Genomic DNA, 25,470 nt, shown 5'->3' on the forward strand with positions numbered 1-25,470 from the left:
CTTTCAAATAAGCAATAAGCTAAATGGAATGCAAGTGTACTTGTGAGAGGTACGCCTGAGAATTATGGAATCTCCTCATCTTTCGTCTTTGACGTCTGCTGCAGAATATGCAAAATATAATTACATTTACAACTTTTATGTATCTTAAACACGAAGGGGAAAAGCTAGAAAAAGGTTTTTTAGTAGCATATTTTATAGAACCTTCTCTTACTGATGTTCAGCTATTGCAGGCATATTATAAATATTAAATTAATCACTTCCAATAGTAAACAGAACACATTTATTCAAATGGATGAATAGTTAGCTATGTAATGAACAACATCTTTGATAGACCAGCTGGTAGATGTCAATGTCTTAAAAACAAAATACTGAATTTAGTTTGATACTGGAATAAACAAAATTATAAACACCGAGTCTTCCGACAGAGTCCTCATCCAAAGATGCAATAATAAGACTAATTGGGAAAGATTGTGTGTGTGAGCTCTTAAGCATGACTTGTCCGAAAGGTTAGCAGTGTCCAATTTGTTTGTGAGCTTGTCCAACAGTTCAGTGCCTCAACTTCACTCACCTAAGTGGTTATCTTGACTATTTCCACTATTTTCCATTGGCTCTAGTGATAAATGGGAGTACTCAAGTAAGTGTGGTTACAGAACACATTGTTGTTGCAATTCCACCTTTTATAAACTGCTGTCATATAAATCTATTGAAATGATGTAATTCTTTTGCAGCCTCTGACATACTGCTACAATTAAAATGAAATGTGTTGCGAACAGCAGCATTCGTACAGACATTATGTCCCTTCTTCTTTTTCCTTCTTTATTGAAAGCCAAGAAACATTAGCACACATTATGAGAATGGACTGTTATCACAAACCAAATGACCATCACTGTAATGTGACTTAACAAAGGTTTGATTCTCACTCCCAGACCACACACAGAAACAAGATATATCAAATAAAAAATACAAAGACACAAAAAATTGTATACACTGATGTCACAGCCAATACAGCTGTGCATTCAACAAATTTATTACAATATAAAAATAAAACTTATCACACTATGCTGGAACTTTTTCTTTGAATGGGCAGCCTCCAGTAAATGTTACATTTGAACGTCCATGATCACTTAAATGTACAACTATCAACACATACAAATTTATTAAAAACCAACATTGTAGGTTTGTCTGATGCTAAAATCTTAACGCCCATTTACAAGCTTCAAATGACAGCATCAATCTCTGTAAAAATATGTGCCACTATGATTTGGTAAAGACAGCACAATGCAGTCAAGTATTTACACAGAATTCTTACACACTAATTTGGCATATAACAAAACCAGTTGTTACACTGGAATGTAAGGTAAATGACACAGTAAATTTATGGAAGCAAGTTGTCAGTCTTTTTTCCTTTAAACACACACACACACACACACACACACACACACACACACAGTCAGATAATTCTAATATTAAAATTACACCACACTTTAAATATTTTGCAATTGGTGAATTGTGGTAGTTACTCCATTTTTTTATTTTGTTATTGAGTATTTGTTTTCTTCAAAGCAAATTATTCTATTGCTAAGCCAGGACACCTCACTTCTTTTGAAGAATTGAGTCATAAATTTTTGGCAACTTGAGATGTTACAAGAACTGTCACCTGAAAAGTACAAAGACAGCTAATTGCTGAATGAAATCGTTAACGTCTGCCTTCTTTTACAAAAACAAAATCATCCATTAAATTAAATGAAATTTTTAGCACTAAGCCACCACAATTCAACCTCAGCAACTGAATAAAAATTAAAATAAATAACATTTGCGAGCAAAAAAATTTTCACATCAAGTGCATGATACAAAACTGATAAGCTCAGATTACTTTTAGGCATTATTTCCTCTGTCTACGAATGCTTTCGGTGTAGACGTTGCAACAGGTGACATGTTTGATGAACCATTTTCTTTACTTCTTACAAAGTTAGTATGAATGGGGCTGTTCTCTTTTCCCACAGGTACATGCCGTGCAGGACTTACATCACCACCATCTTTTCCCTTTGGAGGTTTCTTCCCGGGACTGTTATCCCTATTCTTAAGAATTTGCCTGGCTGCAGTAGTAGTACCCACTTTTTTACGGGCTGAGGCTGTCAATTCAGACTTCAATTTGTCCACTGTAGCCTTCTGAGCACGAGCCTGTGATCTCAGTTTTTCCACTTCCTGTAATTAAAATGATTTGCATATGATACAGTACACAAAAGGAAATGATCTGCTTATGACACTGTTGTATACCTTGAGACAATAAAATATAGCTTAAGCAGCAAGTGAACTTATCTATCTGCACACACCTTCACATTTTCATTGACCTAAATTTGTCGACGCCATTCACTGGAATTTATCACACACTGTGAGCCTGATATTCAGAGCTTCCTTATTCTTTAATTCCCCCATTGTTGGAACTCGCATTCCTCTCTCAACTCCATCTCACATGCATCCTCTCATCAGTCCTATTACACACTACGTATCACTTATTCCCTTTATCTTTAACTGTTTCAAATTACAGACTAAAAGTTCATAATACAGAGGTTTCACTTTCTGACAGTGTCGGATTTCTAATTTTATCTGGTGATGCTGTAGATTGCTGATTATATCCTTCAATGTTTCTACGTGTGTATCTCTACTCACTTAATATAGCTTTGGGATACAACTTCATCTACTAAATTACAGAGAAGTCCTCACAAGAACAGCCACAGCTTGCAAAGACATATCAAGTGGCATGCGTTTGCTGTAGACAGAGTCCAGAATGTATGTTCAAACACAGCCGAACAGATTCATAGTCAGTGTAATTCTTAAAAGAGCTCAATAGCAATGAAGGGTAGGGGTCTGCATTGCTGGGAACCTAGTTTCCTGAAGGATCATACAAAAAGTGTGGGAAACACTTAAAGAGATATCATAGCCCAGCCAGGTGGAAAAAACTGCTACATTTCCACTGGAGGATCACGCTATCAGTATACAGTGAGGGCATGGAGGGACCAAGAAGGCAGGTCATGCCTCAGGGCCACCTGCTGCCAGCACCTACAAGGATACAGTGTCAATGCACATTGGTTCTAAACCAAGGCTGTGTGCGCGCGTGTGTGTGTGTGTGTGTGTGTGGGGGGGGGGGGGGGGGGGGAGGTGGGGGGGGAGAGCGGGCACCAGTGATGCCATCTCTGGGATGGCGGCAAAACAGGTGGCATAGAGGCCACCGGGACCACCTCTTTCTTTGAGGACTACTACTTGTCCTTCTCATTAGACGATTTCGCTGTTTGCGAGAGCTTGTCTGCCACAGAGGGGGAACATGAAGTTCTATGACCTCCAAACTGTGGCTCCTCCTGCCACTGTCTGGCATGCTGTTGCAGATCAGTAGATTACTGGGAAGGAGGCATCCTGAGGGACCCCTTCCTCGTAAGAGATGTTGGAGGAGCCTGTTGCTTCTCTGGCTGGGGTTGGGAATGACATTCCCAGCAGGTGGGGAGTCAATATCCCCTCATTCTTTTCAGGAAACAAGTCACCTTCAAAGGCGAAGAAAGCTCCAGTATGAACTACTGTCCATTGGCCCCCACTGCACACAATGGACAAAATCCATGCATTACCACTTCAAACTGCCATGTAACTCATCATTGGTCTGTAAAAGGAGATCATGGTTGAAGGTGATAACCTGTATCATACTGGGAATCTTATGGGGAGTTATAGTTACAGGAATGGCATCCAGCTTGTCACAGGCAAGCAGCACCATTGACTCAGCACTCAGCAAGGGAGACTGTTTTAATCACAATGGAGCCACTTCTCATTTTTGAAATTGCTGCTATGTCCCCAAACCTGTCCTCGAGGCGTTTCTTGAAGAAAAGTGGCTCTGTAGTCAAAAAGGAATCCCCGTCGGTCCTAGAACAAACTAAAATATTGGGGAGAGACTGTCTCACCTTGTTCCTCAGCCATACGTTCCTTCCATGGAGTAGTCAGAGAAGGAAACATTTTGGGGTCATATAATCTGTGCTACAGTAAGTCTCACCTTCAGAAGAGACTGCTGGTGCCGTGTGGCCACCAAAAAGGAAAGAAGGTTTTATTTGCTTCATGTAAGAGTCTTCCTCTATGGTCACACCCATTCCAAATGAGGGCTCTCCCCACAGGCGCCACCCAGCTACAGCAACAATTACATTGCCCAGGTTCCCCGCACCCCACACACAATGGGCACATACTCCTTGGCATGTGTGGAAAGTTTCCACCTCCGACACCTCCTGTATGGTCAGGGGGCTACCACCATGCAGGTACTTGATCACAGCCCCAAACCCCCTTCCCACAATGGAATGGCTACCATGCTGGACACAGTATCTTAACAAGAAAGAAAGGGTGCAAAGAGAGAACAGAACTGAAGGTGAATGAGCCCCTCTGTTAAATATATCTAGTTTAGATCCCTCAAACAAAAAAAATTGTGCCTCGTAGTTAGAAGAAAGCACACATCATAACATCTACAAAAAGGGTAGCAGAAGTGATCCACAAAATTACAATCCAGTATCACTGGCATCCATGTGCTGTAGAGCCTAAGAATATATTATGAGCTCAAACACAGTGAGGTCTCTCTAATATAATGACCTCCCCCATGCCAACCAGGATGGATTCAAACAGCATTTATCACGTGAAACCCAACTTGCACTTTTCTTGCCTTGCGTACTGAAAGCCATGGATCAAGGCAGTCAAGTAGATGCAGTATTTCTCTGTTTCTGGAAAGCACTCGACTCAGTACCATACATTCACTTATTATCTAAAGTATGATCATATGGCGTATCAAGGGAAGTTTGGCTGTATTTATGTTTTTCGCTAGGGAGGAGGCAGCAAGTAGTCTTGGGAGGGTCATCAACATACGTAGAAGCGACTTTAGTTGTACACCAGAAACGTGTGTTGGGACACTGGTTATTAATGTTTTATATTAATGACCTTGAGGCCAATGTTAGTAGTAACCTCAGTCTTCTCTCAAGCAAGTACAGTCTGAGAGAAGGAGCACAAATTTTCTGTTGGATCTTGATAAAATTTCAGAGTGGTCCAAAGACTGGCAACTTGTTCTGAATGTGTATGAATATAAATCATGCACTTTACGAACTGGAAAAAGTAGTGTCCCAAGACCACAATCTCAAGCAATCACTACTGGAATTTGTCAACTCTTACAAATACCTGAGTGTACCAGTAGATAGGAACATGAAATTGAACAATCACATAGGCTCAGTCATGGGTAAGATAGGTGACAGACTGGTTTATTGATAGAATATCATGGAAATTCAATCAATCTATAAAGGAGACTGCTTACAAGTCACTCATGTGACCCATTCCACAATATTGCTTAAGTGTGTGGGTCCCATACCAAAAGTACCAACAGGGGATATTGCACAGGTACAGAGAAAGGCAACACAAGTGGTCACAGGTTTTGTATGACCCACAGGAGAGTCACAGAGATGATTAAAGAATTGAACTGGTGGACTCTGAGACAAATGTAAAGTATCCTGAGAAAGCCTTCTTACAAAATTTCAAGAACGAGCTTTAAATGACAACTAGGAATATACTGCAACCCCCTTACATATCGTTTGCAAAGGGATCATGAAGAGAGACAAGGTGATTGTGTTTCACTACTATTGTTCAACAAATTATTTAACAAAGTTGTCAGGAAACGAGAAAAAGAATTTAGTGCAAGGACTTTATAAACCAATCAGGTTAGGAAGAAATAGCAAAGGACTAGATATTGACTGAATGGCATTCGATTTAACACCTCGCCGAACAGGTAACATAAAAACTGAGGTAAAGTAAATGCAGATACTGAAAGAGAAGGCTGAAAAGGTGAGACTACTAGCAAATAGAATATCTGTGTCAAAACCAAAAAGATGCATGAAAAAACATTATGACAAAATATAGCAAGATCAAAAAGTTCACAAATTCAGGCACCTTGGGGAGATGATACAGGCAAATGGGATAGAGAAAGAAGCTCATAAGAAGAAGACATAAAGTGATGACTAAAGCATTCTGAAAGAGCGAAAGCATCTGCAACAAATCATACCAACCGTGTAAAATAAAAGCAAGATTTTACAACACACATAAAACCAGAAAACTTACGTTAATCAGAAACATGTCATGGATTGGAAAGGTGCACTACAAAATATCAGAAAATTAATGGGAAGAATCATCAGAAAAATCCCAGGGCTACTGAGACGGGAGGAGAGACTGAATAGATACCTAACATAGTACATAATTTGAAGAAATGTCAGCTGAAATTTTATGGGCATGTCATGAGAATGTCCGACACGCAAGACACTAACCAGGTATTTGACTACATAGAAAGCATTAAGAATGTGAGGTAGATCAACAAAGCCAGAAAATACTTTAAGGGTGCTGGCGTGACAGATTCATATACATAAGATGCACATGTACTTAAGTGGAAGGTGAGCGAAGAGGTTAAGAAATTCAAGACAGGAATAACATGCGGCACTATTATTATTATTTCTTCCTTGTCTCAGACGTTATGTCTGGTTAAAAATGGAAGGTGACGCGGACCTTGATCAAGCGTGACTTCCTTTTAACTGTACGGTATGTGTTACATTGCACTTAGGAACTTTCAGGTAATTGAAAAAGTGTCAATAATTACAGATTTCTGTAGTTGTATATATAGGTTTGGATGTAGCTGTATTGCATTGATGTATTGTTGGATATTGTGTGGTATGACTCCTGTAGTAGATAGTATAATTGGTATAATGTCAACTTTATCCTGATGCCACATGTCCTTGACTTCCTCAGCCAGTTGGATGTATTTTTCAATTTTTTCTCCTGTTTTCTTTTCTATATTTGTTGTACTGGGTATGGATATTTCGATTAGTTGTGTTAATTTCTTCTTTTTATTGGTGAGTATGATGTCAAGTTTGTTATGTGGTGGTGGTTTATCTGTTATAATGGTTCTGTTCCAGTTTAATTTGTATTCATCGTTCTCCAGTATATTTTGTGGTGCATACTTGTATGTGGGAACGTGTTGTTTTATAAGTATATGTTGTAAGGCAAGCTGTTGATGTATTATTTTTGCTACATTGTCATGTCTTCTGGTGTATTCTGTATTTGCTAGTATTGTACATCCGCTTGTAATGTGATCTACTGTTTCTATTTGTTGTTTGCAAAGTCTGCATTTATCTGTTGTGGTATTGGGATCTTTAATAATATGCTTGCTGTAATACCTGGTGTTTATTGTTTGATCCTGTATTGCAATCATTAATCCTTCTGTCTCACTTTATATATTGCCTTTTCTTAGCCATGTGTTGGATGCGTCTTGATCGATGTGTGGCTGTGTTAGATGATACGGGTGCTTGCCATGTAGTGTTTTCTTTTTCCAATTTAATTTCTTCGTATCTGTTGATGTTATGTGATCTAAAGGGTTGTAGAAGCGGTTATGAAATTGCAGTGGTGTAGTCGATGTAGTTATATGAGTGATTGCTTTGTGTATTTTGCTAGTTTCTGCTCGTTCTATAAAGAATTTTCTTAAATTGTCTACCTGTCCATAATGTAGGTTTTTTATGTCGATAAATCCCCTTCCTCCTTCCTTTCTGCTTAATGTGAATCTTTCAGGTGCTTCTAGGTCTGTGTTACTCCATTTCACTACTCCAAATGAGTAGGTCAATATTGGTAAAGCATAAGTATTTATAGCTTTTGTCTTGTTTCTTGCTGTCAATTCTGTTTTCAGTATTTTTGTTAGTCTTTGTCTATATTTTTCTTTTAGTTCTTCTTTAATATTTGTATTATCTATTCCTATTTTTTGTCTGTATCCTAGATATTTATAGGCATCTGTTTTTCCATCGCTTCTATGCAGTCGCTGTGGTTATCCATTATGTAATCTTCTTGTTTAGTGTGTTTTCCCTTGACTATGCTATTTTTCTTATATTTGTCTGTTCCAAAAGCCATATTTATATCATTGCTGAATACTGCTGTTATCTTTAGTAATTGGTTGAGTTGTTGATTTGTTGCTGCCAGTAGTTTTAGATCATCCATGTATAGCAAATGTGTGATTTTATGTGGGTATGTTCCAGTAATATTGTATCCATAATTTGTATTATTTAGCATGTTGGATAGTGGGTTCAGAGCAAGGCAGAACCAGAAAGGACTTAATGAGTCTCCTTGGTATATTACACGCTTAATCTCTATTGGCTGTGATGTGATGATATTTGAATTTATTTGGATATTAAGTGTGGTTTTCCAATTTTTCATTACTATGTTTAGGAACTTAATCAATTTAGGATCTACTTAGTATATTTCCAATATCTGTAGTAACCATGTGTGGGGTACACTATCAAAAGCTTTTTGGTAATCAATGTATGCATAGTGTAGCAACCTTTGTTTAGTTTTAGCTTGATATGTCACCTCTGCATCTATTATCAGTTGCTCTTTACATCCTCGTGCTCCTTTGCAACAGCCTTTTATAATTTTGTTCTGTGTTGTATGTGTCAGTAATTTCTGTGTAATGACTGAAATTAATATTTTGTATATTGTTGGTAGGCACGTTATGGGGTGATATTTAGCTGGGTTTGCTGTGTCTGCTTGATCTTTAGGTTTCAGATAAGTTATTCCATGTGTGAGTGTATCACGGAATGTGTATGGGTCTGCAATGTAACTTAAATAATTTAGTTAGACGTGAATGTGTTGAGGTGAACTTCTTTAGCCAGAAATTTCCTATTTTATCTTTTCCAGGGGCTTTCCAATTGTGAGTACAATTAATTGCTTGGGTGACTTCATGTTGCAAAATTTTTACTTCAGGCATTTGTGGTAACAACTTGTATGTGCCTGTTTCTGCTTGTATCCACCGTGCATGCCTATTATGTTGTACCGGGTTTGACCATATGGTGCTCCAGAAGTGTTCCATTTCTGTTATGTTTGGTGGATTTTCTATTTTAATGTGTGTGTTATCTATTGTCTGGTAAAATTTCTTTCGGTTTGTGTTGAATGTTTGGTTTTGTTTCCTTCTATTTTCACTTTTTTTGTATCTTCTAAGTCGTTTGGCCAATGCTTGTAATTTCTGCTTCTTTTCATGTAATTGCTCTATCGCTTCTTGTTGTGAGATTTACCTAACCTTTTTCATTTTTTTTTTCTGACATTTCATTTCTTATAAATTGTGTTAGCTGTCCGATGCCTTTTCTCAGTTTTTCTATTCTGATCTGTAGCCTGTGTTGCTGGTTTTGTGGGTTTCTTCTGTGTGTTGGTTGGTTCTGATCTCTGCCTAGTGTGTATATTTAATGTCGTGAGTGCTCCTATATAAATCAGTAGTTTTAACTCTTCCATAGTTGTGTATTCATTTATTTTGTTGTGTATGATTGTGTTGATAGTTTTTATTGTTGTTTCGACTTGTGGGTTATTTGGTGGTCTATGCAAGAATGGCCTAATGTCTGTATTTGTGTCTTTGTATTCTATATATGTCAGCTGAAATTTTTCTTCTATATGTAACGTGTGTCCCTTTGTGTTCTATTTGTACTTGTTCTGGTGGCTGTCTTAAGATTTTGTTTTCCTCTGATTGTTTAATTGATGCGTGTTGTTCTTTGTTTGTTTGCTCTGGGATGTTTGAGTCCATTACTGTATTTTCTTCTTCTTCTGATTGCACATTATTTTGTTCTAGTATTTGTTGTACTTTTTGTTTGATGTTTTTTAATTCTGACTGGGGTATCCTGTTATTTTTGATTATTACACGGATCTGATCAGCTAGTCGTTGTTCTGTTAAAAATTTTAATTCTGGGTACCTGGTTATAAATGTTGTGTATACTTGTGATCTGTATCCAGTTGTGTTTGTTCCCAAGTTTGTTGCTTGGTAATAACAGCACATGAGGTGTCGGTTAACTTAATCTGACCATCTCATCCTCTGTCTTTGTTTTCCTTCTAGAGTGGTTGCAGGAATCATATCCTGCAAAACACCTCTATTTGGATTTAAATCATTTTCCGTGTGGTTAGCAGTGTCGTTACCATTGTGGACGGGCATAGGGTTCAAGCATCGTCCCCGACCATGACAGCGCTTGTCCGAAGCTTCATCAGTTCTGTTCTGAACCAACTAATCACACTAAAAGGGGGTTAGCCCTATTAGTAGTTCGTTCTTTTCGTCGCCTTTTACGGCTGGCAGAACATACCGGAGGCCTATTCTTTTCCCGGGCCTCCACGGGTATTAATTATTACTCTTTCTTTCTTTCTTTTCTCAGACGTTGTTTGGTCAAAAATGGAAAGTGACACGAACCTTGACCAAGCATGACTTCCTTTTAACTGTACGGTGTATGTTATATTGCATTTAGGAACTTTCGGGTAATTGAACATGTATCAATAATTACGGATTTCTGTAGTTGTATATATAAGTTTGGATGTAGCTTCATTGCATTGATGTACTGGTGGATATTGTGTGGTATGACTCCTGTAGTAGATAGTATAATTGGTTTAATGTCAACTTTATCCTGATGCCACATGTCCTTGACTTCCTCAGCCAGTTGGATGTATTTTTCAATTTTTTCTCCTGTTTTCTTTTGTATATTTGTTGTATTGGGTATGGATATTTCGATTAGTTGTGTTAATTTCTTCTTTTTATTGGTGAGTATGATGTCAGGTTTGTTATGTGGTGGTGTTTTATCTGTTATAATGGTTCTGTTCCAGTATAATTTGTATTCATCATTCTCCAGTACATTTTGTGGTGCATACTTGTATGTGGGAACGTGTTGTTTTATAAGTTTATATTGTAAGGCAAGCTGTTGATGTATTATTTTTGCTACATTGTCATGTCTTCTGGGGTATTCTGTATTTGTTAATATTGTACATCCGCTTGTGATGTGATCTACTGTTTCTATTTGTTGTTTGCAAAGTCTGCATTTATCTCTTGTGGTATTGGGATCTTTAATGATATGCTTGCTGTAATATCTGGTGTTTATTGTTTGATCCTGTATTGCAATCATGAATTATTCCGTCTCACTGTATATCAAAGACCTTGTAAAAAATAACTAGACTCACTGACGGCGCTGCAGTCGCGGGATAATTTGAACCTTCGGCTGGACGCCATTATAGTGGTTGTAGTCTGATGTGTTGTGCAGTACTGTTGTTTATGAAGACCCTGATTCAACGTTGTATATTTGTTGGGGCGTACATACAGTATTTGTTACTCTCAATTCTACTGTCTGTACGTTCTAATCAAAAGAAGTAAAATGGTGAAGAGTTGTGCAGCGGTTAATTGTACAAATAAATTCGAGAAAGGAATGAATATTACATTTCACAGGTATGTGGATATTTTAAGTTGTTTTGTATGTCAGTGCACTTGCTTAGTAAATGTTTTTGTAACACGGTATTAGCATAATGTCTGTGCATATGTTTGCAGGTTCCTTTCTCAAAACCACAGCTGTTACAAAAATGGTTACACGCTGTCAGGAGGCAAGATTTCCGACCGACAGAATACCATTTTATATGTTCCGATAATTTTGAAGAAAGTTGTTTCCTTGAAAATTACGTAAATTGCAGAAAGCTGAAAGATGATGCTGTTCCATCCATCTTTCGTTTTCCAGACCATATACAGCAGACGATAAATTTTTCTTTGTGAACCACATTTTATTTTAACTACAAAAGTTGAGTTGCAAGCAACACGAAATTTGAGTTAGCAGGCTTTTTATCGTTATAAAATGCAACTGAATGTGTGTAATTGTAATCTGATTTCACAACTTCTCTCGATGGAACAGTTGTTGAGTTTTATTTATTATATGAAAAAACCACACATATAAACTGAAGTGTACATCTTTGAAAGTATATATTGTGACTAATGCGATACTGGATGCCTGTCTGAAGTCTTGTTTGTTGTAGCTGGCTGATCGGTAGTGTTTTCATGGTCTAGGTTAGGTTGAAACTTGATAATTTGGTCATGAGTTGCCAAAGCACTACGCCATATATAACGCACTTTTCATCATAAAATCTAAAGCAAGGTAGAGTCAGAAAATATCTATTAACATAGTGGGCAAATCTTCGAGTATTTTGATGCATTTTGCGTACATCTATCATAAATTAACTACGAAAAATGCTAGGGGCCTAGTGCATAACTTTTAGCTACGGCAGATTCCATGTACTACGTAACATAAATTCATAAACAGTGACTAGTTGCTGTTTGTTCATAAATTAAAAACTATATTGTAGTAACGTATTTAAATGAGGCAATATGTTTGTGACCCTAACTCTAGGGAAGGCATTTTATAACCAAAAGCGATGTACAAACATTCGAAATCCGCGCGTCGGTTTACCACTCTAATGGCCGCCGACCAGCTATTCAATTTGTTCCCTCTTCACAGTCGACCACTCAAGCGGTTGTGGGGCCCTGCTGTATATATTGCCTTTTCTTAGCCATGTGTTGGATGCGTCTTGATTGAAGTAGGGCTGTGTTAGATGATACGGGTGCTTGCCATGTAGTGTTTTCTTTTTCCAATTTACTTTCTTCGTATCTGTTGATGTTATGTGATCTAAAGGGTTGTAGAAGCGGTTATGAAATTGCAGTGCTGTAGCCGATGTATTTATATGAGTGATTGCTTTGTGTATTTTGCTAGTTTCTGTGCGTTCTAGAAAGAATTTTCTTAAATTGTCTACCTGTCCATAATGTAGGTTTTTTATGTCGATAAATCCCCTTCCTCCTTCCTTTCTGCTTAATGTGAATCTTTCAGTTGCTGAATGTATGTGATGTATTCTATATTTGTGGCACTGTGATCGTGTAAGTGTATTGAGTGCTTCTAGGTCTGTGTTACTCCATTTCACTACTCCAAATGAGTAGGTCAATATTGGTAAAGCATAAGTATTTATAGCTTTTGTCTTGTTTCTTGCTGTCAATTCTGTTTTCAGTATTTTTGTTAGTCTTTGTCTATATTTTTCTTTTAGTTCTTCTTTAATATTTGTATTATCTATTCCTATTTTTTGTCTGTATCCTAGATATTTATAGGCATCTGTTTTTTCCATTGCTTCTATGCAGTCGCTGTGGTTATCCATTATGTAATCTTCTTGTTTAGTGTGTTTTCCCTTGACTATGCTATTTTTCTTACATTTGTCTGTTCCAAAAGCCACTGCTGAATACTTCTGTTATCTTTAGTAATTGGTTGAGTTGTTGATTTGTTGCTGCCAGTAGTTTTAGATCATCCATGTATAGCAAATGTGTGATTTTGTGTGGGTATGTTCCAGTAATATTGTATCCATAATTTGTATTATTTAGCATGTTGGATAGTGGGTTCAGAGCAAGGCAAAACCAGAAAGGACTTAATGAGTCTCCTTGGTATATTCCACGCTTAATCTGTATTGGCTGTGATGTGATATTATTTGAATTTGTTTGGATATTAAGTGTGGTTTTCCAATTTTTCATTACTATGTTTAGGAACTGTATCAATTTAGGATCTACTTTGTATATTTCCAATATTTGTAGTAACCATGAGTGGGCTACACTATCAAAAGCTTTATTATTATTATTATTATTATTATTATTATTCTGTTATTCACTATGAGACTTTCCTTTAAGCTGCTGCAGGCACTCTGCAGTACATTCTTTTACACAGTCATTTGGACATAATCTACTGATTATTCTTTCCTTTAAATCTTTCAGTGTAATAGACAGTAACTGATGTTGTCTAAATATTTGTAACTTTGTATTCCATATAATCCAGAATTGAAAGATAAAAGAAATATTTTGCTAGCTACACATTTGCTTAAATGTATCTGCATGCACTAGTATGGAGCTTTTATGGATGGTCATTCATTTGTTAAAATAATTGTATTTGAGATTACTATGAATCTTACTTCCTTTTTATTATGGACACCAGATAAAGAGGGCGGAAACATTAGCCCTTCTCATTCAAGCATTTGAACAATCAGAATGAACGATTTCTTTTTCTCTTCCCTGCACTTGTCCCAGAAGGAATGGTCAACATTCAGATATGGATGGAATGATTAGTCACAGGAAACATGTGTAGTAAATGGACTCAAATGCATACCTTAAAAGAGCTACAAGCACTTGTTCAACAGAAAATATGTGTTTCACACCAGCAACAACGAACGAGTGCTCACAGCTCTTGAACGAGTGCTCGCAGCTCTTGAACGAGTGCTCACAGCTCTTGAACGAGTGCTCACAGCTCTTGACATATGCATTGCAGAGCCCATGTTTACGCCACTTTTTTGCTTTGAATGACACAGCCCTGAAAGCTGATCATTTTTGTTGGGACACTTTGTATATTAAGAAGCTGTATATTCATGGATATTTAATATTGAACAATAAAATATTCATGAACATAATGTAGCAACTTTATGAACTCAAGATTAATGATCATCTTACCTCACGAAGTTCCATATTCTTCTCTTGTAACTGAACAACATATTTTACTTTCTGTTTGTGATTCTGATGACCAAGTAGATGAGCGTATTTCAGAGCTAGATTTCGCAGTTCGTCCTCTGTTTCATCTTTTCCTCGTAGAATTTCCCCTCGTTCTGCCAGAAAACTCTCCAACTGCTTTCTGAATGGTCCCACTAGAGCTTCTAGCTGACAACACTGTCTCTCTGCACGTAGAGCTCTTTCTTCATATTCTTGCAACTGCCTGAAAAGTTAACACTTATTTTTGAAAGGGAATGAAAACATAAAACCAAGAATTTACAATTCTCTGTTGGGAAGTGCATTATTTACAAATATTCTCATTATTCATGGTGACAATATGATACTGGAAAGTCTTGAATAGAATACAAATAATGCAATGAGTAAAGCTATCCACTCTCGAAAACTTTGAGGAACTGAGCAAATAGCCACGGATGTATACAAAATGGAAAACATTGCAGATCCTCAAGACAAAGTGACCCTTTAAAATTAACTGATGCAACAAAGGCATGCAAACATACACACGCTCACGGTATGTTTTCCTGCTGACCTGTTTTTTCAACAGTTAGCTCAGGAGGAAGATATTATCAAAGCTCAGCAACAATTTTCAGCCTTGCTTGTGCACTGTCAACTGCTCAAAGACTCAATAGTATGGTGACTGGGTATCTTTAATACTTGCATTATCTATGAATAACACACGTAGGTATCATAAAAAAATCATACAAACATCAAGTCTTTAATTGTAAGTGTCCAAAGAAAACAAAAAAAGCATAAAAGTGTCAAAACAAACTTGTTCATCTGACATTTCAAAATTCTAATTAATTTATAATTACACAGAACAAAGTTCAGATACAGGTATGTTGAGTAACACTGATACATTATTGTGCAGTTATTTATTTATATCCTCGCTGACTCCCTTTCAGGTTTCTTCAGGGAGCAATTGTATCACCAACGTTACAAGAAAACGTCAAATATTTCAACACAAAAAGAGCATGAGAAACCTTTGAAGACAACATAAAGAAAGGTAGCCTAATGGAGACATTGAAAAAGAGAACAAGCATCAGTGGAGTAACCACGTATGTTTACAATTGCTTCAAGGGCTTATTGCAACAAGGAAACCAACAGGTGCCAATTGTGAAAACTGTGAAAACAACAGATTATGTTTCTGGAATTCCATATGGCAATAATGTCTAAGGGCAGTTATTTGCCAGTTCCATGGATTGTAATTGTGACCTCTCATTAAGATGCCTAAGAAGTCAGATCTACAGTTAGTACGATCAGAAGACACTTTCTAGCCGAAGAAAATATGGCAACATGCTGACTATTTACATGATTGCCTTCAGCTACCCTTTTCTTTTTCAGAGGGGGAAAAATAGGAAAGAAGTCATACAGTGAATAAACATGATAAAATCAACACCTTTCACTTGGACGGTATTAATTAATTTCTGTACTTTAAATACAAGGCAGAATGAAAATGCCAACCTACTAATTACAAACTGCAACACTAAACTTGGGTAGACTCATAAAGAGACAGAAAAGGCAGAAGTTTAATTATTGTGTAAATTAAAGGAGGAAGGGGGAGAGAGGAATGGAAAGGGAAGGAAAGGAACTATTGATGTCAACTGGATTGGGACGTCATCCAGAATCAGCGACAACAAGTGAAAATGTGTTGTGGACCAGGATTTGAACCAGCAATCTCTTGCTTACTAGGTCATTGCATTAACCACTGCACCATCCGTACAAAATGTTTATCGCAATTGCGTAGACTAGCTCAGCACACCTCTTGGCTGACCCACATTCCCACCTAGCACCACCAATCTGTAGTCCCCATCCATGACCTCCAGACTCGCTACTTTGAGTTTCCCGCAGAAGGTCAAATGAAATTGTGCATCTGCACTGACGGTGGTGGATTCATTGCCCATTGAAGCAAATCAATTTTATGAATGCGTGGCGTCTGTTCTTTTGGACTGCAGATAGGTGGTGCTAGGTGGGAATGTGGGTCGACCAAGAGGTGTGCCGAGAGAGTCCACACAATTGCAATGAACACTGTCTCCAGATGGCGCAGTGATTAATACAACTGGATAGTAAGCAGGAGATCCTGGGTTTGAATCCCAGTCCAGCACACATCATCACTTGTCATCACTGACTCCACATAAAGTCCTGATGCAGCTGACATCAATAGTTCCCTCCCTTCCCTTTCCTTCCTGCCACTCCTCCTATGTACATAATATGTATAACAGCTCCAGATTCCATATGGTTTCCATTCTTTCAGACATGTCCAAAAGAACAAACACCACACATGCATATAAGAAGTTTGAATTCCTGGTCTTAGAACCAGCACTTCTTTTTGAGAGTTGAAAAAGAAGACATGAGATGTAGAGCGTATCTACGTTGTAAAAGTGCAGCTGAAAGCAACAAATCATGAAAAAATCTTTGATCAAGAGACAAGGTACACATACGATACAGAAGTGACAGTTGGATTTAACAATGGGGGTGGGGGTGGGGGGTGGGGGCGAAGAGAGAGAGAGAGAGAGAGAGAGAGAGAGAGAGAGAGAGAGAGAGAAGAAATTTTTAGAATGAGCTCCAGGCAATCTACAGGGCAGCATATAGCTAACTCATAATTTAAAGAAGAGAACAGGAATATCTAGAAAAAGGTAACAATTAGGAGGCAATAGACAGGGAAACAAGTATCAAATGCATGGAAAAGGTGGAAGTAAGATGTAATACAGCTGAAACATGAACATTTAATTTCAAGAAGTTGGCTAAAGTGACATTAATTGCTGTGTGTCCATAACAAAAGTGTATTTCATTTTATCTTTCTCGCTGTTTTAACACAATGACCACCTTCTTGATGTGCCACATATATTACAGAGGGCAACATGACCTAACAATCTTGCCCACCCTCATGTGTAAATCCTGACGTGGAAGCTGTAAAAAGCATATATAACTGACAAGTTACTCTGGCACTAAAATAGGTATTATACCCACTTTTATATTTATCACAGGTGTTTTCGGATTAGTTACGTAAAATTTAACTAAGCATGTCTTATTTATTTTGACAGAGAGGAAGGCATTTGAAATTTGAATGAAACCACGATGAAGTTTTCTCAGGTTATCAGCAGAGTCAAGGCATCACCCTGCAGCAATGTTTCGACAAGTTTCCTACTCGTCACCTTCAGGGCTGAAGCTGACAAGTAGCAAACTTGTCGAAATGTTTCATCAGAATGATGCCTTGACTTTGCTGATAACCCAAAAAAACCTCAGATTCGTTGAGAAAGCCTGCATTCTCATTGAATGAAACCAGTAACCACTACACAGACAAATACAACAATAGACCGCAATAAAAAACATTAAAATAAAGGTTTACTGGAAAATTGTAGTAGGGGTACCTGGAAGAATGACTCTGTACAGGAAAAAATCTAAGTTACTGTTACGTACCAAGAATCTCAAACTGATATTCCTGTTTACAACAGGTTTCATGTTTTTATGCTACTGCCTATGATTTGCAGTGACACTCACCATCTTTCTTTATGAGCACCAGATTTCCAGTTTTGCTTCTGTTTTTCTTGTTTGCTATTGATGATGCATCTGACTGGTTGCCCACAATCCCTTACTTCTACTGACACTCAAAGCATTCCATGTATTTTAATCATTGAAAATTAAATGGTTTCTTAAAATGAGAGGTTTTTTTTCCATTTTTATAATCAGAATGGATCTCCTTTTACCAAAACAAGTGCAACAAAGAAATACAACGAACAATCCAACTTGGTCGAACCCCAATGTTTAAACTCACTAAGATCTGGCAGAACCAGGTAATATCCAAAACAATGAAGCTGCACCTGCTGGAATCGGTGTTTCCTGTGTTCTTGTATAGTTGCAGGACTTGGATCATGAAAGCTAGTGACAAGCCAAAATGATCATTAGCAAAGAAGAACAACAGGAGTAAAAATGGAAATGTGGCGCTCATAAAGAAAGGTGGGGAGTGCCTGTGAGAGTAATAGGCAGTACCATAAAAACATGAAAGGTATTGTTAATATTAATATAGGTTTGTGTTGGCAGAAAATTTTACATGTATCAAGGACAGAAAGAACCAATGCTTCCATTACAGCAGAACTTAGCATCACAAGAAGTTTATATTTCTGTATCACACTGCCAGTTCCTGTGGCACATTTTGAGAAGACATGGGAATAATTCAGAAGAAACTACTTTGCAACACAAACTCAAAGGCAGAAGACCACAGTGAAGAATGGTATGTAGATGGTTGGATAAAGTGAAGAAGATTACCAGGCTATTACTTCACATCACATTAAAGAGCTGGAAATCATTGGATGGAGATGTCTAGTTGAAGATTCACTTACTTAAGAAATGATTACAGAAATGAGATCATGAGACTCAGAAATGAGTTAACCTACAAATGATGATGATGACGACGACGACTAAAACATTCGACACAAGTAGATGAGTTTTAGCATTAAAAATACTTCGTAAAAAAAAAAAGCTCACTCACTGAAGAAACAGATCACAAATCCTGGAAGGGAATACACACACATCTGATATCCCAAATAAATACACTGATTATGATGACAGAAAAACTAAGACAAAAACAAGGATCCACCACAAGGGAATTATCCAAATGGGATGGAATTCAATAGATGTGATGTAGATGTGCAGGCAAACAAATGATTATAATTTCAGAAAAAATGGATGATTATTCAGGAGAAAGAACTTCACAAATTGAGCAAGTCAATAAAGCACTGGTCCCCCTCTGGCCCTTATCCAAGCAATTACCCGACTTGGCATTGATTGATAAAGAGTTGTTGGATGTCCTACTGAGGGATATTGTACCAAATTATGTCTAACTGGCATGTTAGATCATCAAATTCCTGTGTTGGTTGCAGGGCTCTGCCCATAATACTCCAAATGTTCATAATTGGGGAGAGGACTGGCATACTCGATGGCCAAGATACCGTTTGGCAAGCACGAAGACAAGCAGTAGAAACTCTTGCCCTGTGTGAGAGCAATACCTTCCTGAAATGTAAGCCCAGGATGGCTTGCCACGAATGGCCACAAAATGAGGCATAGAATATTGTCAACATACCACTGTGCTGTAAGGGTGCTACATACGACAATCAAAGGGTTCTGCTATAAAAAGAAATGGCATCCCAGACCATCACTTCTGATTTTTGGTCCATAGGGCAGACGACAGTCAGATTGGCATCCCACCACTATGCAGAGCGTCTCCAGAAACGTCTTTGACCTGGAATCTCTGACTGGAGTAGAACTGTCTTTAGTGATGAGTCCCACTTCGAACTGAGCCACAGTGACCACCAAAGACCTGTGTGGAGAAGTCTTAGACAGTGGTTGGACACCAATATGACTGTTGCTAGCAGTACAGCCCAACAATCTGGAGTGATGGCCTGGGATGCCATTTCTTTTAACAGCAGGACCCTTTGGTAGTCATCCGCAGCACCCTAACAGTACTGCGGTATGTCAACAATATTCTATACCCCGTTTTGTTGCCCTCCATGGCAGTCCAAGCACGGCTGACATTTCAGCATGATAAAGCCCAAAACGAAACACACACACACACACACACACACACACACACACACACACAAACACACACACACACACACAGTGAGAGTTTCTGCTGCTTGTATTCATGACTTCATAATTTACAAACCTTACCTTGGCCAGCAAGGTTGCTGCATATCCCCCACTCCAAATGAGAGAATTTGGTGCATTATGGGAAGGGCCCTCCAACCATCTCGTGATTCTGATGCTCTAATGTGTCAAATTGGACAGAATTTTGCACAGTGTCCGTTGGGAGGACATCCAACAACTGTCAGTCAATGACCAGGCCAGTAAGTGTTTGGATAAGGGCCAGCAGTGGACCAGTGCATTACTGACTTGATCAATCTGTAAAGTTTTTTCTCTTGAATAATCATCCAATTTTTCTAAAACTGAAATCATTTATTTTCTGAACATGCGCATCACATTCACTGATTTCCAAAGCATTTGGATAATTCTTTCTTGGTCAGTCTTTTCTTCACTTTTTTTTCTTTTTCTGCTCTCTAACAGTGTACTCTAACATTAAATATCAGAGTATGCAGTACACTTCAGTTTCATTGCAGAAATAAGTTCAAAAGAAAAATGCTTGTGCAGATCACAACTGAGGTTAACCAGTACAATTTTATTTTGATAAAATATTTAAAATACTGTTCCTGCACCAAGTCCAATTCAACAACTTACAAATAAAACTTTGTCAAATCAGTTTTCTCTTATTTTTTATGGTGGTTGGCATTCTCATTTTGCTACCCATTTTCTTTCCTGGGAAATCACTTCTGTTTCAGTTGTTTCTGAATGCAGGAGAGAATATCATTGTCCTATGAAGTTCTATCTGAACCTCACAGAGAGACTTCTTCACCTTCAGCTCACCACTTGCCACATAATCAGTGCGAACAATGAAACAGAAACTCTAACATAAGAAAGTGCCTATTGTTGCATGAATGTTCGTAAGGACAAACTCCAACTAGAACTAGGTTTACGTGCCATTAAATTCCTGCTCAAAGAGATTACACAGGGACGTAAAATTGATTGTAAGATACAACACACAAGTGGTAGGACCTGCAAGTGACAATTTGTGTGTGTGCGGCTTCACACTTCGTGCGTGACGTTTGTGCTTGATTTGGCCACTAGAGGCCCCCTGGCCTGCTAGTAGACAGCAGTTATGTGCACAGTTTGTCAGCTGTGCCCCCTGTTGCAACTAGTTACTATATAGGCTGGACTGCAAGGTTCTGCTGGCCACTTTTGTGTTGTCTGTTGTATATACTTTGTCTCTCACTTGTTTGATGATTTTTCGTGTAATAAAGTTAGTGTTTTTGGGTTAGGACACTGGCAATGAGGACAGGATTCAATTCTGCATGTTCCACTTCCACCATTGGTCCTTTGAGTTTAATTTAGAGGCAGTGCTTAAATCTCATCTTGAGAAACAGCAAGCACTGACAATTGCTATTTCCAGTTTAACAACTACACCAGTACAACATGTAGTGCCACCAACAACATACCTGTCACCATTCCCTGCATATGACTACCATAATAAAACTGATGATGAGCTAAATGTACTTACTGATCTTGGATCGTATGCAGTGACCGATACCATATTGAAGACAGAAAAACCAAAAATCCACTACTATATAGCTATGGGAAAATGTTGAAATGTCAGCTTTTATATACATTTAATGTAATTACAATGATGATTATGGACTTTTAAAAAAAGATAAACAATTTTTCAGTATTTTGTGTATGAAACTTATGTTCGAAAGATCATTTTGCAAAAATAGATCAACATATGATGATAATTTCTTTGCTACTTGTTGTTAGAGGTAAATCTTTGTTTTTTAATTCAGTTGGTTATATAAGTTTGAAGTACGAGGATGGATTACAGGTTGTGCGTGTTTTGCTGATTCGTACTGTGAAGTGAAATGCCTGAAAATACGTGTAATTCTCCAGAAAGTCCACCAGTGTACACACAACTTTCATAGAAGCAACCCAATCATCCTTTTCAAAAAAGAAAAAAAAAAAAGCTAAACCAAAGAAAGGAAATAGATATCGAGCCATCACTCTACAACAAAGAAGAGCAACAAAAAAGATGAGTATTATTAATAAAACTTGTTATTTAAATTCGACCGTCACTATCTCTCACTGCAGTGTCTCACTGTGGCACTTGCTATGAAAATGAGACCAGCTGCCCAAATTACTAACTTAATTCAAAAATTAATAAATCCATTTTGGGTAACAAGAGGGTGGTGGTGATCAGACCATGCAGCAGAAGACTGGGATGCTTCTGAACAGTGCACGTGACAATGTTTCCAGACATTTAAGGTAACGAATGTAAACTTGTGCAAGGCTGTTTTTTGTCACGCATCTCACCTCGTGTGTATCAGTTGTTGTTTCAGCTCACCCCCTTATAAGAACCTTCAAGTCTCTCTTGATCAGATGTGCAAGTCACCTTCTATCACAAAGTACTCATGTTACTGATGGTCGTGTGGGGTTTTACCATTGCCAAAACAGTCATGCAGGGCATAGGCAGTAGAACTACATGGACTTAGTCATCAACAACGTAATCGTAATTTTGTGACAAATGTTCATAAGGAATCCTACAGAGATCAAATGATTCGAGATGCAATCTTACATCTTTCTCTTGACAGGGAGGTTCTAGAACAACCTCTCGTGTGAAAATCCTATGCTCACGGAGTAGTAAATACAGCTCAGTCATGTGAAGTTTCACGCACTGCAGGCAGTCAGACAGGAGCCTGGTCCACAGTTTCAGAAAACAGTTCATCTGTCCCCTTCCAGCAATGAGTCGGTTCACAAAGGAACAGAGACACCATTGCAGCAGTCCCTGAGACATCTCAGCATCATACAGGTAATCGTCGTCCGCAACAACAACAGTCCGCATCATAACAGCCACAGCCTCGTGCTCCGCTGCCTTCGTACCCATACAGTTTCATTCAACACAAATAGACCACATGAACCAAGCACTAGGAAACTTTTAATAGGTGTCATAAAAAAGGGACACATTGCTTCTGTGTGTAACTCTTCCAAACCTGAGTGAGGATGAAACAAACATGGGTGTGAACTGCATGTCAGCAGTGATTGTGTCTCCAAGCAAGTGCAAACTGAAGGGTGTGTGTTTAACAAACCACTAAGAATGCAGGCGGACATTGGTGCGGTAGCAATTTTCATGAATTCTCAAACTTATCTGGTTTCTCCCCCTCTGGCTCCAGTGTCACAGGGCTGGTGAGTTATAACGAACAATAGATTCCCATTCTTGGACAGTTTTCTGCACCTGTGACTTACAAGACTGCGATTTGTTTATTAATATTCCTAGTTGTGGACTATGCTTACACTGAATATCTATTTGGTTTGGACACATTTAAACTTTTTGGGTTCTCCATCAATGACGAAGTGCATCTGGTTTCTGATCAAGTTTTATATTGACATTTAGATGCTCTCTGTGCAGAATCTCCCTCCCTATTTTCTCTAGCACTGGGTTGTACAACAGAATTTCAGGCTCGTATTACAATTAAATAGTTTGTCCGCCTCACTTTTTTCAGGCATGCCCAATACTAGTAGCTTTATAGGATCAAGTAAAAGCAGAATTAGATCATCAATCCCTTGATGATGACGATGATGATGATGATGTCCCATATTCTGAGGAGCGTAGGGGACGATGCAGTAGACCCGCACCGCTGTACTAGGTAAGGTCCTAGTGGAGGTGGTTTGCCATTGCCTTCCTCCAACCGTAATAGGGACGAATGATGATGATGATGATGATGATGATGATGATGATGATGATGACGACAACAACAACACCCAGTCATAACGAGACAGGAAAAAATCGCTGACCACACCGGGAATCCAACCCGGGACCTCGTGCACGGGAAGCGAGAACGCTACCACAAGACTACGTCTTTCAAATCCCATTGATGTTATTAGACTTATTTCTTCCAGTGGATGGTACAAAAACCTACGGGTAAATTACACCTCTGTGGAGATTTTTAAAAATCAATTAATGCACAGTCAATCATTGATACATATCCTTTACAGCGCCCTGACGAGCTGCTAGCAATATTATCGGGGTCATTATTTATCAAAGATTGACTTGGCAGTTGTATATTTACAGCTGCTGCCAGATGAGCAGTCTAAACGCCTTCTACTTATCAATACATCATCTGGGCTTTATCAATACTAGTGTTTACCTTTTCGTGTGGCAAGCACACCAGCTTATCGCTTCCATTCCTGGCTGCGTCAACTATTTAGATAACATTGTAGTGTCTGGTGCCCCTACAGCAGAACATTTGCAGCATCTTGTGTTAGCCAGACATATCTCAGATCAGCCTTGGCGCCATCCTTGCTAATAAGTATGTGGAATGATCAGAACGCCCTACTGGATACACCTCCAAACCTTAAATTCAATGCAACAAGGTAGATAAAGAAGCTTTAGCAATCTAAAAGAATTTCATGTTTGCTATTCGGGTTGAACTTTCACCTGATCACAAACCACAAACCACTGGTGTCTCTTTTTAACCCTTCTATATCCTTGCCAGACAAAGCTGCACATAACCTACAGTGATGGTCTCTTTTATTGTCAGGATACAATATGATGTACATTTTCAACCTATGGTGCAACATGCAAATGATGATGCTTTGTCACATTTGCCAATTGGTCAGGATCGAGAATTTGATAAAGAGGAACTGGGAAGCTCAAAAATGATGGAAGGTTTTCCTTTTACTTGCACTAGAATTGTAGCCGTGGATCCAGTTTTAAACGAACTTGTTTCCTTTGTGCAACATGGATGGCTGGTCAAACCTCCAGCCATTGCTTTTGATCTTTTACGAAATGATTTTGTATTACAATATCGTTTTTCTGTTTGGGACATAGTTCTGCTGCCACCTACAGTGGACACCACTCTCTGGGTTGTATTCCTGTCCGCCATTTGGCATGAGGTTGTGTGTTTATTACTTTTGGACCTCTGGGGTCACACAGGCATGTTTTTTGGCCAGGAATTAATGATGAAATAGCATGGGATGTTACAGCCTGCCCACAGTGTACCATACGTCAGATGGCCCCCATCCATCTTTGTCACCATACCAGCTCCACAGCAGCTTTGGATGCAAATTTATGCAGATTTTATGGATCTTTTTGGAATTTCTGCTAGCTTGTTATAACTGAAGCATATTCTAAATTTATGTATGTGGTGCATTGTCTGTCTATTTCTGCGGCAACAACAATTTCAGCTCTGTTGAAAAATTTTTGCAATGGAATGTCTTCTGTATACATACGTTACAGACAACGACCCCCATTTTGTATCTCAGGAATTTCAAAATTTATGCAAAGAGAGAGAGAGAGAGAGAGAGAGAGAGAGAGAGAGAGAGAGAGAGAGAGAGAGAGAGAGAGTTCATCTTGTCATGACTCTTGCTTTCCATCATGAATCAAAGAGAGAAGCACAACAACTAGTACACACATTTAAGACTCAGATGAAGAAATACATTTTGAATGTGTCACCAGAAGTGGCTCTTTACCACTT

At 38.4% G+C, this 25,470-nt stretch overlaps 1 protein-coding gene across 1 annotated transcript in view; it reads right to left on the minus strand.

The window, feature by feature from the left end:
* Nucleotides 1-215: 215 nt before the first annotated feature.
* LOC126473791 (hyaluronan mediated motility receptor-like) overlaps nucleotides 216-25,470 on the minus strand; it is a 129,414-nt gene continuing 104,159 nt past the window's right edge. Inside the window, exons 4-5 of the mRNA XM_050101065.1 lie at nucleotides 14,345-14,603; nucleotides 216-2,205 (exon numbers count right to left, since the gene is read on the minus strand). Coding sequence (XP_049957022.1) covers nucleotides 1,876-2,205; nucleotides 14,345-14,603 — 589 coding nt within the window. The 3' untranslated portion in view covers nucleotides 216-1,875. The remainder of the gene's footprint in view (nucleotides 2,206-14,344; nucleotides 14,604-25,470) is intronic.

The sequence above is a fragment of the Schistocerca serialis genome, chromosome 4 (genome assembly GCF_023864345.2).
Source record: "Schistocerca serialis cubense isolate TAMUIC-IGC-003099 chromosome 4, iqSchSeri2.2, whole genome shotgun sequence".
Taxonomy (NCBI): Eukaryota; Metazoa; Arthropoda; class Insecta; order Orthoptera; family Acrididae; genus Schistocerca; species Schistocerca serialis.